The sequence below is a fragment of the Anomaloglossus baeobatrachus genome, chromosome 7 (genome assembly GCF_048569485.1).
Source record: "Anomaloglossus baeobatrachus isolate aAnoBae1 chromosome 7, aAnoBae1.hap1, whole genome shotgun sequence".
NCBI lineage: Eukaryota > Metazoa > Chordata > Amphibia > Anura > Aromobatidae > Anomaloglossus > Anomaloglossus baeobatrachus.
Window position 1 is genome coordinate 301764268 of NC_134359.1, and position 13109 is coordinate 301777376.

General features: G+C 47.0%; 1 protein-coding gene across 2 annotated transcripts; it reads left to right on the plus strand.

The window, feature by feature from the left end:
• The first annotated feature begins 807 nt into the window (after positions 1–807).
• LOC142245696 (uncharacterized) lies at positions 808–12088 on the plus strand. 2 transcript variants are annotated; one of them, XM_075318633.1, is made up of 8 exons: positions 808–892; positions 2850–3163; positions 7271–7312; positions 8004–8186; positions 8404–8544; positions 8960–9142; positions 9346–9459; positions 11105–12088. In XM_075318633.1, the coding sequence occupies exons 2-8, from the start codon at positions 2878–2880 to the stop codon at positions 11371–11373; spliced, it is 1218 nt and encodes a 405-aa protein (XP_075174748.1). In that variant the 5' UTR covers positions 808–892; positions 2850–2877; the 3' UTR covers positions 11374–12088. The 2 variants fall into 2 exon arrangements, with proteins under 2 accessions (XP_075174748.1, XP_075174749.1); XM_075318634.1 differs by having other exon boundaries at positions 7274–7312.
• Positions 12089–13109: the final 1021 nt, after the last annotated feature.

A 13109-nucleotide genomic window follows, 5' to 3' on the forward strand; every position in this document is an offset into this window, starting at 1 on the left:
ACTCACTCCTATACACTGTATACAGGACCCACAGCGCCGCCATCACAGCTCCACTCACTCCTATACACTGTATACAGGACCCACAGCACCGCCATCACAGCTCCACTCACTCCTATACACTGTATACAGGACCCACAGCACCGCCATCACAGCTCCACTCACTCCTATACTGTATACAGGACCCACAGCACCGCCATCACAGCTCCACTCACTCCTATACACTGTATACAGGACCCACAGCGCCGCCATCACAGCTCCACTCACTCCTATACACTGTATACAGGACCCACAGCACCGCCATCACAGCTCCACTCACTCCTATACACTGTATACAGGACCCACAGCGCCGCCATCACAGCTCCACTCACTCCTATACACTGTATACAGGACCCACAGCGCCGCCATCACAGCTCCACTCACTCCTATACACTGTATACAGGACCCACAGCACCGCCATCACAGCTCCACTCACTCCTATACACTGTATACAGGACCCACAGCACCGCCATCACAGCTCCACTCACTCCTATACACTGTATACAGGACCCACAGCACCGCCATCACAGCTCCACTCACTCCTATACACTGTATACAGGACCCACAGCACCGCCATCACAGCTCCACTCACTCCTATACTGTATACAGGACCCACAGCACCGCCATCACAGCTCCACTCACTCCTATACACTGTATACAGGACCCACAGCGCCGCCATCACAGGCTGAGGGAGGTGTGAGGTGAGGGGCAGCGACGGTTAATACAGAGCAGCACTTCTGGTATTTCTTGTTTCATGTGTAAAAGCCGCGCAGCCTCAGAAGAGAGGAGGAATGAGGAAGAGGAAGAGCGGGAAAGAGGCCGAACACAGCGTGCACCGGACTGACACCGGCCAGGGGTGAGCCTCAGCTCCAGAGACATACTGTGTTACATGGGACTGCAGGGGATATCTGCTACATTATCTGTACTCAGAGAGATATCACTGTGTTATCTGTGGGGTTACATAGGACTGCAGGTGTCATCTACATTATCTGTACTCAGAGATATCACTGTGTTATCTGTGGTGTTACATAGGACTGCAGGTGTCATCTACATTATCTGTACTCAGAGATATCACTGTGTTATCTGTGGTGTTACATAGGACTGCAGGTGACATCTACTACATTATCTGTACTCAGAGATATCACTGTGTTATCTGTGGTGTTACATAGGACTGCAGGTGACATCTACTACATTATCTGTACTCAGAGATATCACTGTGTTATCTGTGGTGTTACATAGGACTGCAGGTGACATCTACTACATTATCTGTACTCAGAGATATCACTGTGTTATCTGTGGTGTTACATAGGACTGCAGGTGACATCTACTACATTATCTGTACTCAGAGAGATATCACTGTGTTATCTGTGGTGTTACATAGGACTGCAGGTGACATCTACTACATTATCTGTACTCAGAGATATCACTGTGTTATCTGTGGTGTTACATAGGACTGCAGGTGACATCTACTACATTATCTGTACTCAGAGATATCACTGTGTTATCTGTGGTGTTACATAGGACTGCAGGTGACATCTACTACATTATCTGTACTCAGAGATATCTCTGTGTTATCTGTGGTGTTACATAGGACTGCAGGTGTCATCTACTACATTATCTGTACTCAGAGATATCACTGTGTTATCTGTGGTGTTACATAGGACTGCAGGTGTCATCTACATTATCTGTACTCAGAGATATCACTGTGTTATCTGTGGTGTTACATAGGACTGCAGGTGACATCTACTACATTATCTGTACTCAGAGATATCACTGTGTTATCTGTGGTGTTACATAGGACTGCAGGTGACATCTACTACATTATCTGTACTCAGAGAGATATCACTGTGTTATCTGTGGTGTTACATAGGACTGCAGGTGACATCTACTACATTATCTGTACTCAGAGATATCACTGTGTTATCTGTGGTGTTACATAGGACTGCAGGTGACATCTACTACATTATCTGTACTCAGAGATATCTCTGTGTTATCTGTGGTGTTACATAGGACTGCAGGTGACATCTACTACATTATCTGTACTCAGAGATATCACTGTGTTATCTGTGGTGTTACATAGGACTGCAGGTGTCATCTACTACATTATCTGTTCTCAGAGAGATATCACTGTGTTATCTGTGGTGTTACATAGGACTGCAGGTGACATCTACTACATTATCTGTACTCAGAGAGATATCACTGTGTTATCTGTGGTGTTACATAGGACTGCAGGTGACATCTACTACATTATCTGTACTCATAGATATCACTGTGTTATCTGTGGTGTTACATAGGACTGCAGGTGACATCTAATACATTATCTGTACTCAGAGATATCACTGTTATCTGTGGTGTTACATAGGACTGCAGGTGACATCTACTACATTATCTGTACTCAGAGAGATATCACTGTGTTATCTGTGGTGTTACATAGGACTGCAGGTGACATCTACTACATTATCTGTACTCATAGAGATATCACTGTGTTATCTGTGGTGTTACATAGGACTGCAGGTGACATCTACTACATTATCTGTACTCAGAGAGATATCACTGTGTTATCTGTGGTGTTACATAGGACTGCAGGTGACATCTACTACATTATCTGTGCTCAGAGATATCGCTGTGTTATCTGTGGTGTTACATAGGACTGCAGGTGACATCTACTGCATTATCTGTACTCAGAGATATCACTGTGTTATCTGTGGTGTTACATAGGACTGCAGGTGACATCTTCATTATTTTTCCTCTCACGGAGATGTTTTTATTGGATTTTTTCGTTCCTTCAGTAACTGCTGATTTGTATGTATAAGGTTTTTCTGGATCTGAGATCCTACAACTATGGGGAAAGATGCTACAAACGTCATACAAATCCTGGGGGACCATCTGGGCCGGTTGTCTCGGTCTGGACTAGACGACTTCCTTGTGGCCCTCTGCGGCATCGAGGCTCCTCGAGGATGTCATCAAATCCAGATGGAACGACTGAAAGGAAAAACTCCAGTGGAGGCGGCCAACATCATCATCAATTCCTACACCGTAAACCACGGACCAGTGAAGGTCAGAGAAGCTCTGAGGAACATCAACGAAAACCAGATCCGGGTGGATCTACAGAAAGATCTCCGAGGAGGTGAGGATGGATTAGTTATCGTCCTTTGTCATCCAGTGCAGGAGTCTCCACTGGTCATACTGGTGACATCCGCCTCTGACCTCACATTTTCCATGCACAGAAAGATGCAGAATATTTTGAGGTCCTTAAATCCCGGAATCATTCAGTGAGTGATGATAGACTGGACTTCATCCCCCCCATTTAAGAGACCAAAGCCCCCCAAACACAAGAGATGGCTGTCAGCTGAATGATGACTCGGCCGTCAGCTTTCTCTTTCGAGTCGTCCATACGAGTCGTCCAAGATCTCCCGTGTTCTCTGTGTTATCTCCGGGAAGCAAAATGACTGGCAGTCCAAAATCGGACATGTTGGATCATTCTCTCCCTCACATCATCAGTCAGGGCAGAGTTGGTAGGACTACACTTACACATTCGACTGTTGGTCGATCCCACTGATATTGGCGATTTTGGCTCACCTTAGTCTAATCTGCATGGAGGACCTTTGGTCATATCTCCAGCAAGAGTGTGACTTATGCAAGAGCGCCCCCAAAATTGGAGTTAATGAATGTTTTGGGTTCCTCATGGGCAGGGCTCCAAATAAGTCCACGCCCATGAGGAGCAAAGTTCTATTACTGAGAATTCTAAAGTTCTTTGGCTTTTCTTACACCTGCTGTTCTATGCTTCCTACTATGAGAAACACGTGCCATAGTTTGTGTTTACTCTTCTGTCCATATTGATATCCTGAGACCACGGACCCCCGATACATTGGGTTATATTGTATGGTTGACATTTTAATGATCGAGGGGATTGTCCAGAAATTAACATGTCACAGACGTCAATCAAATGTGGGCTTGGTGTAGGTCCTCACTGCTCTTCTTCAGATGTTTCTGAGACTTCTACATGTACAGGAACTTTTCCATTACAGATTGGGATGACTGGATGTCCAGTCGTCAGACCACAGCAGGGTGATGACTGGAGGTCCAGCCGTCAGACCAGAACATGGCGATGACTGGAGGTCCAGCCGTCAGACCAGAACATGGCGATGACTGGAGGTCCAGTCGTCAGACCACAACATGGCGATGACTGGAGATCTGGCCATCAGACCACAACATGGTGATGACTGGAGGTCCAGCCATCAGACCACAACATGGTGATGACTGGAGGTCCAGCCATCAGACCACAAACATGGCGATGACTGGAGGTCCAGCCATCAGATCACAACAGGGCGATGACTGGAGGTCCAGCCATCAGACCACAAACATGGCGATGACTGGAGGTCCAGCCATCAGAGCACAACATGGTGATGACTGGAGGTCCAGCCATCAGACCACAAACATGGCGATGACTGGAGGTCCAGCCATCAGATCACAACAGGGCGATGACTGGAGGTCCAGCCATCAGACCACAAACATGGCGATGACTGGAGGTCCAGCCATCAGAGCACAACATGGTGATGACTGGAGGTCCAGTCGTCAGACCACAACATGGTGATGACTGGAGGTCCAGTCGTCAGACCACAACATGGCGATGACTGGATGTCCAGCCATCAGATCACAACATGGTGATGACTGGAGGTCCAGCCGTCAGATCACAACATGGTGATGACTGGATGTCCAGCCATCAGATCACAACATGGTGATGACTGGAGGTCCAGTCGTCAGACCAGAACATGGCGATGACTGGAGGTCCAGCCATCAGACTACAAACATGGCGATGACTGGAGGTCCAGCCATCAGACCACAACATGGCAATGACTGGAGGTCCAGCCGTCAGACCACAACATGGTGATGACTGGAGATCTGGCCATGAGACCAGAACATGGCGATGACTGGAGGTCCAGCCATCAGGCCACAACGGTGATGACTGGAGGTCCAACCATCAGGCCACAACAGGGTGATGACTGGAGATCTGGCCATCAGACCACAACATGGCGATGACTGGAGATCTGGCCATCAGACCACAACATGGCGATGACTGGATGTCCAGCCATCAGACCACAACATGGCGATGACTGGATGTCCAGCCGTCAGACCACAACATGGCGATGACTGGAGGTACAGCCATCAGACCACAACATGGCGATGACTGGATGTCCAGCCGTCAGACCACAACATGGCGATGACTGTAGGTTCAGCCATCAGACCACAACATGGCGATGACTGGAGGTCCAGCCATCAGACCACAACATGGTGATGACTGTAGGTCCAGCCATCAGACCACAACATGGCGATGACTGGAGGTCCAGCCATCAGACCACAACATGGTGATGACTGGAGGTCCAGCCATCAGACCACAACATGGTGATGACTGGAGGTCCAGCCGTCAGACCACAACATGGCGATGACTGGAGGTCCAGCCATCAGACCACAACATGGTGATGACTAGAGGTCCAGCCATCAGACCACAACATGGCGATGACTGGAGGTCCAGCCATCAGACCACAACATGGTGATGACTGGAGATCTGGCCATCAGACCACAACATGGCGATGACTGGAGGTCCAGCCATCAGACCACAACATGGCGATGAAAAAGAGCAAGCTTCGCCACACTCAATAATAGAATATGAAATGAAAAAAAAATATTTTTTTCTCAGGTGATTTTATTACAAGGCACAAAAAAGGGTTCATCAATTACACCGACGTTTCAGCTCGTGGAGCGTTTATCAAGGTGATACTAAAAAAGATATATAAGGACCTAGACCATACATTGGATGGATCAATTGGATCAAAACGTGGTTGTGGGATGATGCCTATTGCTGCAATTATACAAGTAGATGTGAAAAGGACTGGTGATGATGCCAATATACACTGGCGAGAAGTGATGCTGTCCTTGGCAATAGTCCTCAGCGGAAACTAGGAAGTCATTGGGGAACAGGGTGTGCACGTCTTAAACGCCAGGGGACAGCAGGAGATAAAGTGTATCTCCTCGCTTAAGACGTGCACACCCTGTTCCCCAACGACTCCGCTCATAGACACCTCCAATGGTCTCCTTGGAGCATACCACAGCCTGATCTGAATGTGGATCTATGATATGCATTATATGGTCCTCACTATTACACACTTACCTTTAGGATTTCCATTGGATCCCTATTGCACTAAGCCTGTATTGACGGTTGCCATTAAAATACCCCTCTGTGACGCCATAGGCAATTCACGCTCTTCAGCTCCCAAACTTTCTAGTTTCCGCTGAGGACTATTGCCAAGGACAGCATCACTTCTCGCCAGGGTATATTGGCATCATCGCCAGTCCTTTCCACACCTACTTGTATTATTGCAGCAATAGGCATCATCCCACAACCACGTTTTGATCCAATTGATCCATCTAATGTATGGTCTAGGTCCTTATATATCTTTTTTAGTATCACCTTGATAAACGCTCCACGAGCTGAAACGTCGGTGTAATTGATGAACCTTTTTTTGTGCCTTGCAATAAAATCACCTGAGAAAAAAATATTTTTTTCCATTTCATAGTCTCTTATTGCGTGTGCCGAAGCTTGCTCTTTCTCATTGACTACTAATTTTCTTCTGAGCACCTCTCTATACCAGTAGTTAGTGCAGCCAGGCTGACTTTTTCTGCACAACAGGGCGATGACTGGAGGTCCACCATCAGACCACAACATGGCGATGACTGGAGGTCCACCATCAGACCACAACAGGGTGATGACTGGAGATCTGGCCATCAGACCACAACATGGCGATGACTGGAGGTCCACCATCAGACCACAACAGGGCGATGACTGGAGATCTGGCCATCAGACCACAACATGGCGATGACTGGAGATCTGGCCATCAGACCACAACATGGTGATGACTGGAGATCCAGCTGTCAGTCGACAACATGGTGATGACTGTAGGTCCAGCCATCAGACCACAACATGGTGATGACTGTAGGTCCAGCCATCAGACCACAACATGGTGATGACTGGAGGTCCAGCCATCAGACCACAACATGGCGATGACTGGAGGTCCACCATCAGACCACAACAGGGTGATGACTGGAGATCTGGCCATCAGACCACAACATGGCGATGACTGGAGGTCCAGCCGTCAGACCACAACATGGCGATGACTGGAGATCTGGCCATCAGACCACAACATGGCAGTAATATGATGTTTTTCTTTTATCTCAGCAGTTAAAGATGAAAAGAGAAACCCAGAAGAAGCTGAGCCCGGTAAGTGCAACATTAGAGTGATGAAACTGATTCTATCCAAGGCTGTGGTCATTGGGGAAGACACTAGAAAGGTCCAAGAGCTGGGGAGCACCATCTGAGGTCTATCGAAGGCAATGCTAAACGCTGGAGAAGCAGCCAATGTGTCAGGGGTGGTGGAAGTCAGAAGTTAGCTACCCTCTTCTTGGTAAAAGAGGAGGTCAAAGCTGGAGTTGGTTGAGTAAAGGGCAAAGCTTTGGGTTGTCAGATTACGATCACATCATCTATCAATCTGTTATCAAGCCTTGAAAGTCCGGGCAAAGGTTTCCCCTAGGTAGTGACCTTATGAGACTGCGGTGGAGCTGGTAACAGTGGTGGACAGGTCTCCTGAGCGGCATAAATGAGGTGGTGGAAGCCCAAATTTGATAGTTTCCATTATTTTGAGACTAGTGACCATATTTATTAACAGGAATCTTAAAATGTCTGCCAATATTTTACATAAATTATAAGAGGTTTGCTTCAGCTCGGGAGGTCACTCCCCACCACTGAGCCCTATTAACAAATGGCAAGAGTAAAGAAGGAAACAAAAAAGGGGCAACATCTTGTGAAAAAGAAATATTTGCTAAAGTTTTCCAATTATTATTTTTTTTTCCGTGCCTTCTTCACCATTCTTCCTTCTGTGATGTTTATCCTCTTTTCTATTTCATGTCTGAAGCTCCTCGGACGAGTGGTGGACAGGTCAATGCCAAAGAGCCGGAGAAGATCGTAAGAGCAGGAAACCGACCTCAGACGACTGCGTCCGCACAACCCACAGGGGGCGACACAGAGTGTGAACCGGGAACAAGCCAACAACCTGCGGAGGAAATCAAGCCTAGAAGAGGACGGAAACCCAAAAACGGTGAGCGCCCATGTAGCATTGGGTGGTGAGGAACAGTATTATCTGGTATTAGATGGTGTTTATGAGCAAATTTCATCTTATGGAGATTTAACTCCATCCTTAATCTAAAGGTGTTCCCCAGATGTGACCTCTTCTGCTGGACGACCTCGGCCACGTAACTGTGGACAATAATGTTATTCACGGGGCCTAAAATCAGGCTACATTTATGTCTTTGCAGAGCCAAAAATCACAGAGAAGTCACCGGTGAAGGCGCAAACCTCCAATGGAGCCGCGGGTGGCAAACGAGCGAGAGAGGAGCCAAGTGAAGACGAGGAGAAACCAAAAAGAGCAAGAAAGCCACCGGCGAGCAGTGACAGATGTACGGAGAGGACAGGAGACAATGTGTGGAGGGAGGAGGAGGAGGGCGGCAGAGGGGTGACGAGGGGAAAGAGGGACAATCTGTGCAGAGGATAGGGGCGCAGGAGTGTGAGGTGGGATACAGCAGAAGACTATTGATAGGTCTCGTGGAGGTGGAAATGAGATTTTGGCAGGACAATGGGGCACATTTCACTTTTTTTCCACTGATTTTGTACATAACTTACAAGAACCTTGGTGGAGAACCGGATATTACATAAAAAGTGGACATTTTAGGCACAAAACCGTCTTCTCCGAAGTTTTTCATTTCATTATTTCACCTTAATTTTGGCCAAATCCCATGATAGATCCTGCTCATGTTCCAGACGTCGCGTCCTTCTTTATGTTGAGGGTTTTTGTTTTTGGTTTCATGTCTGAAGCTCCTCGGATGGGTGGTGGACGGGTCAGTGCAGAGGAGCCGAAGAAGATCGCCGGAGCAGAATATAGTCCTAAGACGAGTGCGGCCGCGAAACCCACGAGGGCCGATACAGAGTGTGATCCGGGGACAAGTCAACAACCTGCGGAGGAAATCAAGCCTAGAAGAGGAAGGAAACCAAAAACTGGTAACTGGCCAAATTGCATCGGGTATTAAGTAATTTAAGAGGTATTGGACGGGGCTGAGAGGTTTTTTGGGAAATTTCATTCCATTCTTAGTCTAGGTGTTCTCCAGATGTGACCTCTTCTGCTGGACGATCGCGGACACATAACCGCGGATAACAATGTTATTGATGGAGTCTAAGAACAGGTTACATTTATGTTTCCTCAGAGACAAAAGCTATTGAGAAGTCACCGGTGAAAGCGCAACCGTCCGGTGGAGCCGCGGGCGGCAAACGAGCGAGAAAGGAGCCAAGCGAGGACGAGGAGAAACCAAAACCAGCAAGTAAGTGATCGACGGGTAGGAAATGAACTGACGGGTTTGTGAGTAAAGTGAAGCAGGGGAGTTGCGGCTCAGGTGAGTCAGTGGATGGAGGGTCGGTGATACTGCAAGTTTGGTGATGTCATGGCGGCGGACGCCATTGATCTGCTGGCGGGCTGTGGGGGTGTCACTGCAGTGGACCGACTGAGGAGGGTCACAGGATGGGGAGTCGTGGCTGCAGTGGGCACCTGATCTGACGGCGGGATCCATGTTGACACGATGGACTTCAAGAAAATGGCCGCGGAGACAGAAAAGCCTCCGCGGCCATTTTCTTGAAGCGCATAGCATCAATCTGCGCACGTGCCGCCACCCCGGCCATTTTCTTGAAGTTCATCGTGTCAACCACGGGCGATTCAATGGAGCCGCAATCAGATCATGCGCCCGCTGCCGCTGGCGTGACACCTCGTCCTGTGACCCTCCTGCGCCGCTCCACTGCAGTGACACCCTCAGTATCGCCGACCCTGCCTCCTATGACCCCTTTGCACCACCGCCGACCTCGAAAGTCATATCCGGTTTGTAAGACGCACCCCCATTTTACCTTCCAGTTTGGGGGGGAAACAAAGCGTGTCTTATAATCCGTAAAATACGGTATATGTTGCATACTAACAGAAGACTTATAAGTGGAGCATGAGCGAGAAAACAGACATCGATTACGTCATCAGACGTACCTCACGTGGAAACTTTTAAAATTGTTGCAATATTTAAAATGTACATAGAGTCCTCCAAAATGTGCACATCTTTAAAGAGGATTAGAAAGAGTTAGAAAGCATGAAAATAAGCAAGTTTACAATTGACATGCATAGCCTATCTGCTGTCATTCTCCTGTAATGAGAGCTTTTATCTTTCATAGCGCACAGCTGGTTTCCATGGAGCTTGGCCACCAGTGCCAGCTCAGAACCTGGTCGAATTGTGTGCGTAGTTGTTACATTCCAGGAGAGAAGTTAACTCTTAACATACCAGTCACTTCTTTCCAGCCCAATTGTTTCTATACATCAGTTAGTGGCTCACCCCCCCCCCCCCCCCCCACCTCAATGTTTCTGAGAAGATGCAGTTTGAAATCACCAGCCCGCAGCTTTTGGAGCAAGTCTCCTAATCAGGACTCTCACTGTCCGGAGCTGTGTGCTTGTTCAAATGCCCCGGTATCTCTATATGTAAATATAGTGAAAACGGTGTAGACTTCCACTGCCAACACAGACGCCACCGCTGCCAACACAGACGCCACCGCTGCCAACACAGACGCCACCGCTGCCAACACAGACGCCACCGCTGCCAACACAGACGCCACCGCTGCCAACACAGACGCCACCGCTGCCAACACAGACGCCACCGCTGCCAACACAGACCCCACTGCTGCCAACAGAGACCCCACCGCTGCCAACACAGACCCCACCAGCACCACCTTTGCCTCCTGTGACCCCGCTCGACCACTGCTGCCGCCCCCCCCTTTGGTAAGACAACATCGGAGTATAAGATGGACCCCATTTTTTTTTACCTTTTTCTATCTCTAATTTGGGGTGCGCCTTATAAAACGAAAAATACACCACCTTTAAAAATTCTGCAACAGGCGCTCTTTTTTTTTTTGTAATTTTATTTTCTTTATTTTCTGCAGATAAGAATAATTTTGTGAATGAAAATCGAAACAACCTGATAAAGCTGATCACACAGGTGGATCCCGTCCTGGATCACCTCCTACAGGAGAAGCTACTGACGCGGGAGCAGTACGACAACATCCGGAAGAAGAGCAGCAGCCAGGAGCGGATGAGACAACTGCTGACGTGTGTGGACCACGAGCAGAATGACCAGTTCCTGCCCATCCTGGAGAAGCATTACCCCACCGTCATTAAAAATCTGAAAAAAAAGGCCAACCTAGAGAATTAGAGGACAGCGGAGGACAAGGAGGAGACCCGGCTGTGAGTCATCATCATGTGCTGGAGACCTGGCTGTGAGGCATCATGTGCTGGAGACCCGGCTGTGAGTCATCATGTGCTGGAGACCCGGCTGTGAGTCATCATGTGCTGGAGACCCGGCTGTGAGGCATCATGTGCTGGAGACCCGGCTGTGAGTCATCATGTGCTGGAGACCCGGCTGTGAGGCATCATGTGCTGGAGACCCGGCTGTGAGGCATCATGTGCTGGAGACCCGGCTGTGAGGCATCATGTGCTGGAGACCCGGCTGTGAGGCATCATGTGCTGGAGACCCGGCTGTGAGGCATCATGTGCTTGACCGCTGCTGCGGCTTCACAGAACATTCCATCCTTCAAAGATTTGTCAAGATATTCTAAAGTTTTTTTCCAAGATCTTCTCGATGTTATAAGAAAGTCACCACCGAGACCTCCATAGACTCATCCCAACCGCAAATGTCTGTAAAGCCGAATTTCGACCACACGGACCATCAGTTTGATAAAGGCTCGAATTGGCTGAATAATCCGATGCCACGCTGCAATTTATAAGAAGTTCCACTGAAGAAGTTTTGTAACAATTTCCTTCTTTAATAATTGAAAAACATTTTTATTTTATTTTATGGGGGTGTTTTGTTTTGTTTTTTTTTAAAATTGGGATTGTTCCTGGCTCATAAAAAGAATATTTGAAGTTGATTTGGTTATTTTGCTCGTCTATCTCATTAAGGCTGCAGTTGGGTGACCTGGTCCTCGGTGCAGTTCAGTTGATTTGGAATCAGAAAGTTGTTTTTTTTTAATTTAAATAAATAAATATATATATATATTTATATTTATATTTTATATATAATATATATATATTTTATATAATATAATGTATTTATTCATTTACTTTTAAAAACCCATCCTGCTCCTTTTGTTTTCCCACCACTTTCCTCTTAACACTTGAAAGATAAATAATTTTAATCAGGGTTTACACTGCACCAATAGTCTGATATTTACCTTTTCATATATACAATTTTTTTTTCCAAAAATCAAAAATAGTGCACTTTATTTTTATAGCAAAAAAAAATAATTGTGCAAGATAATAGCGGCTTATTGAAAATCAGCAAAGAAGGATCATCCGAGATCCCGAGCCGCGGGTCTGAGATTTATTCCCCCTAATATCTACTCTACCTTGAAAATTTTACTAAAAGCAGTTTTCCTTTATTCATATATTTAGGATATTTCCGCAGGATCTGGCATAAATGTGTGATTAATGCAGGTTGCAGGGCTGGGGGTCCACATCAACAGCAACAGCTTCGTTGACAGTAGAAAAGAAGCTGGGAATGTGCAGCTTTCTCCATTCATTCATTCATTGTCCGAAAAGAGAAAGTCAAACATACAGTGGGGATGGAAAGTATTCACACCCCTTTACATTTTTCACTCTTTGTTTCATTGCAGCCATTTTGGTACATTCTCATTAATGTGCACTCTGCCCCCATCTTCCCATCCCCCATGTTCCCATCCCCCCATGTTCCCATCCCCCCATGTTCCCATCCCAAAAAACAGAAATGTAGAAATTTTTGCACATTTATTAAACAAGAAAAACTGAAATCTCACAAATCCAGCACAAGTACAGCAGCAGCTGCTGGATACAACCCTGAGCTGTCAGATGTCCCTTGGCTGGTTTTAAAAAATAAGAGGGATCCCACACTGATTTTTTAAAAATTATTTGAAC

Bases quoted from the DNA above. Each gene is read 5' to 3' on its own strand.
- LOC142245696 (XM_075318633.1), top strand. From the start codon at position 2,878: ATGGGGAAAGATGCTACAAACGTCATACAAATCCTGGGGGACCATCTG. The intron at 7,313-8,003 runs GTAAGTGCAACA...TCATGTCTGAAG, and splicing joins CCCAGAAGAAGCTGAGCCCG to CTCCTCGGACGAGTGGTGGA. The intron at 9,143-9,345 runs GTAACTGGCCAA...ATGTTTCCTCAG, and splicing joins AGGAAGGAAACCAAAAACTG to AGACAAAAGCTATTGAGAAG.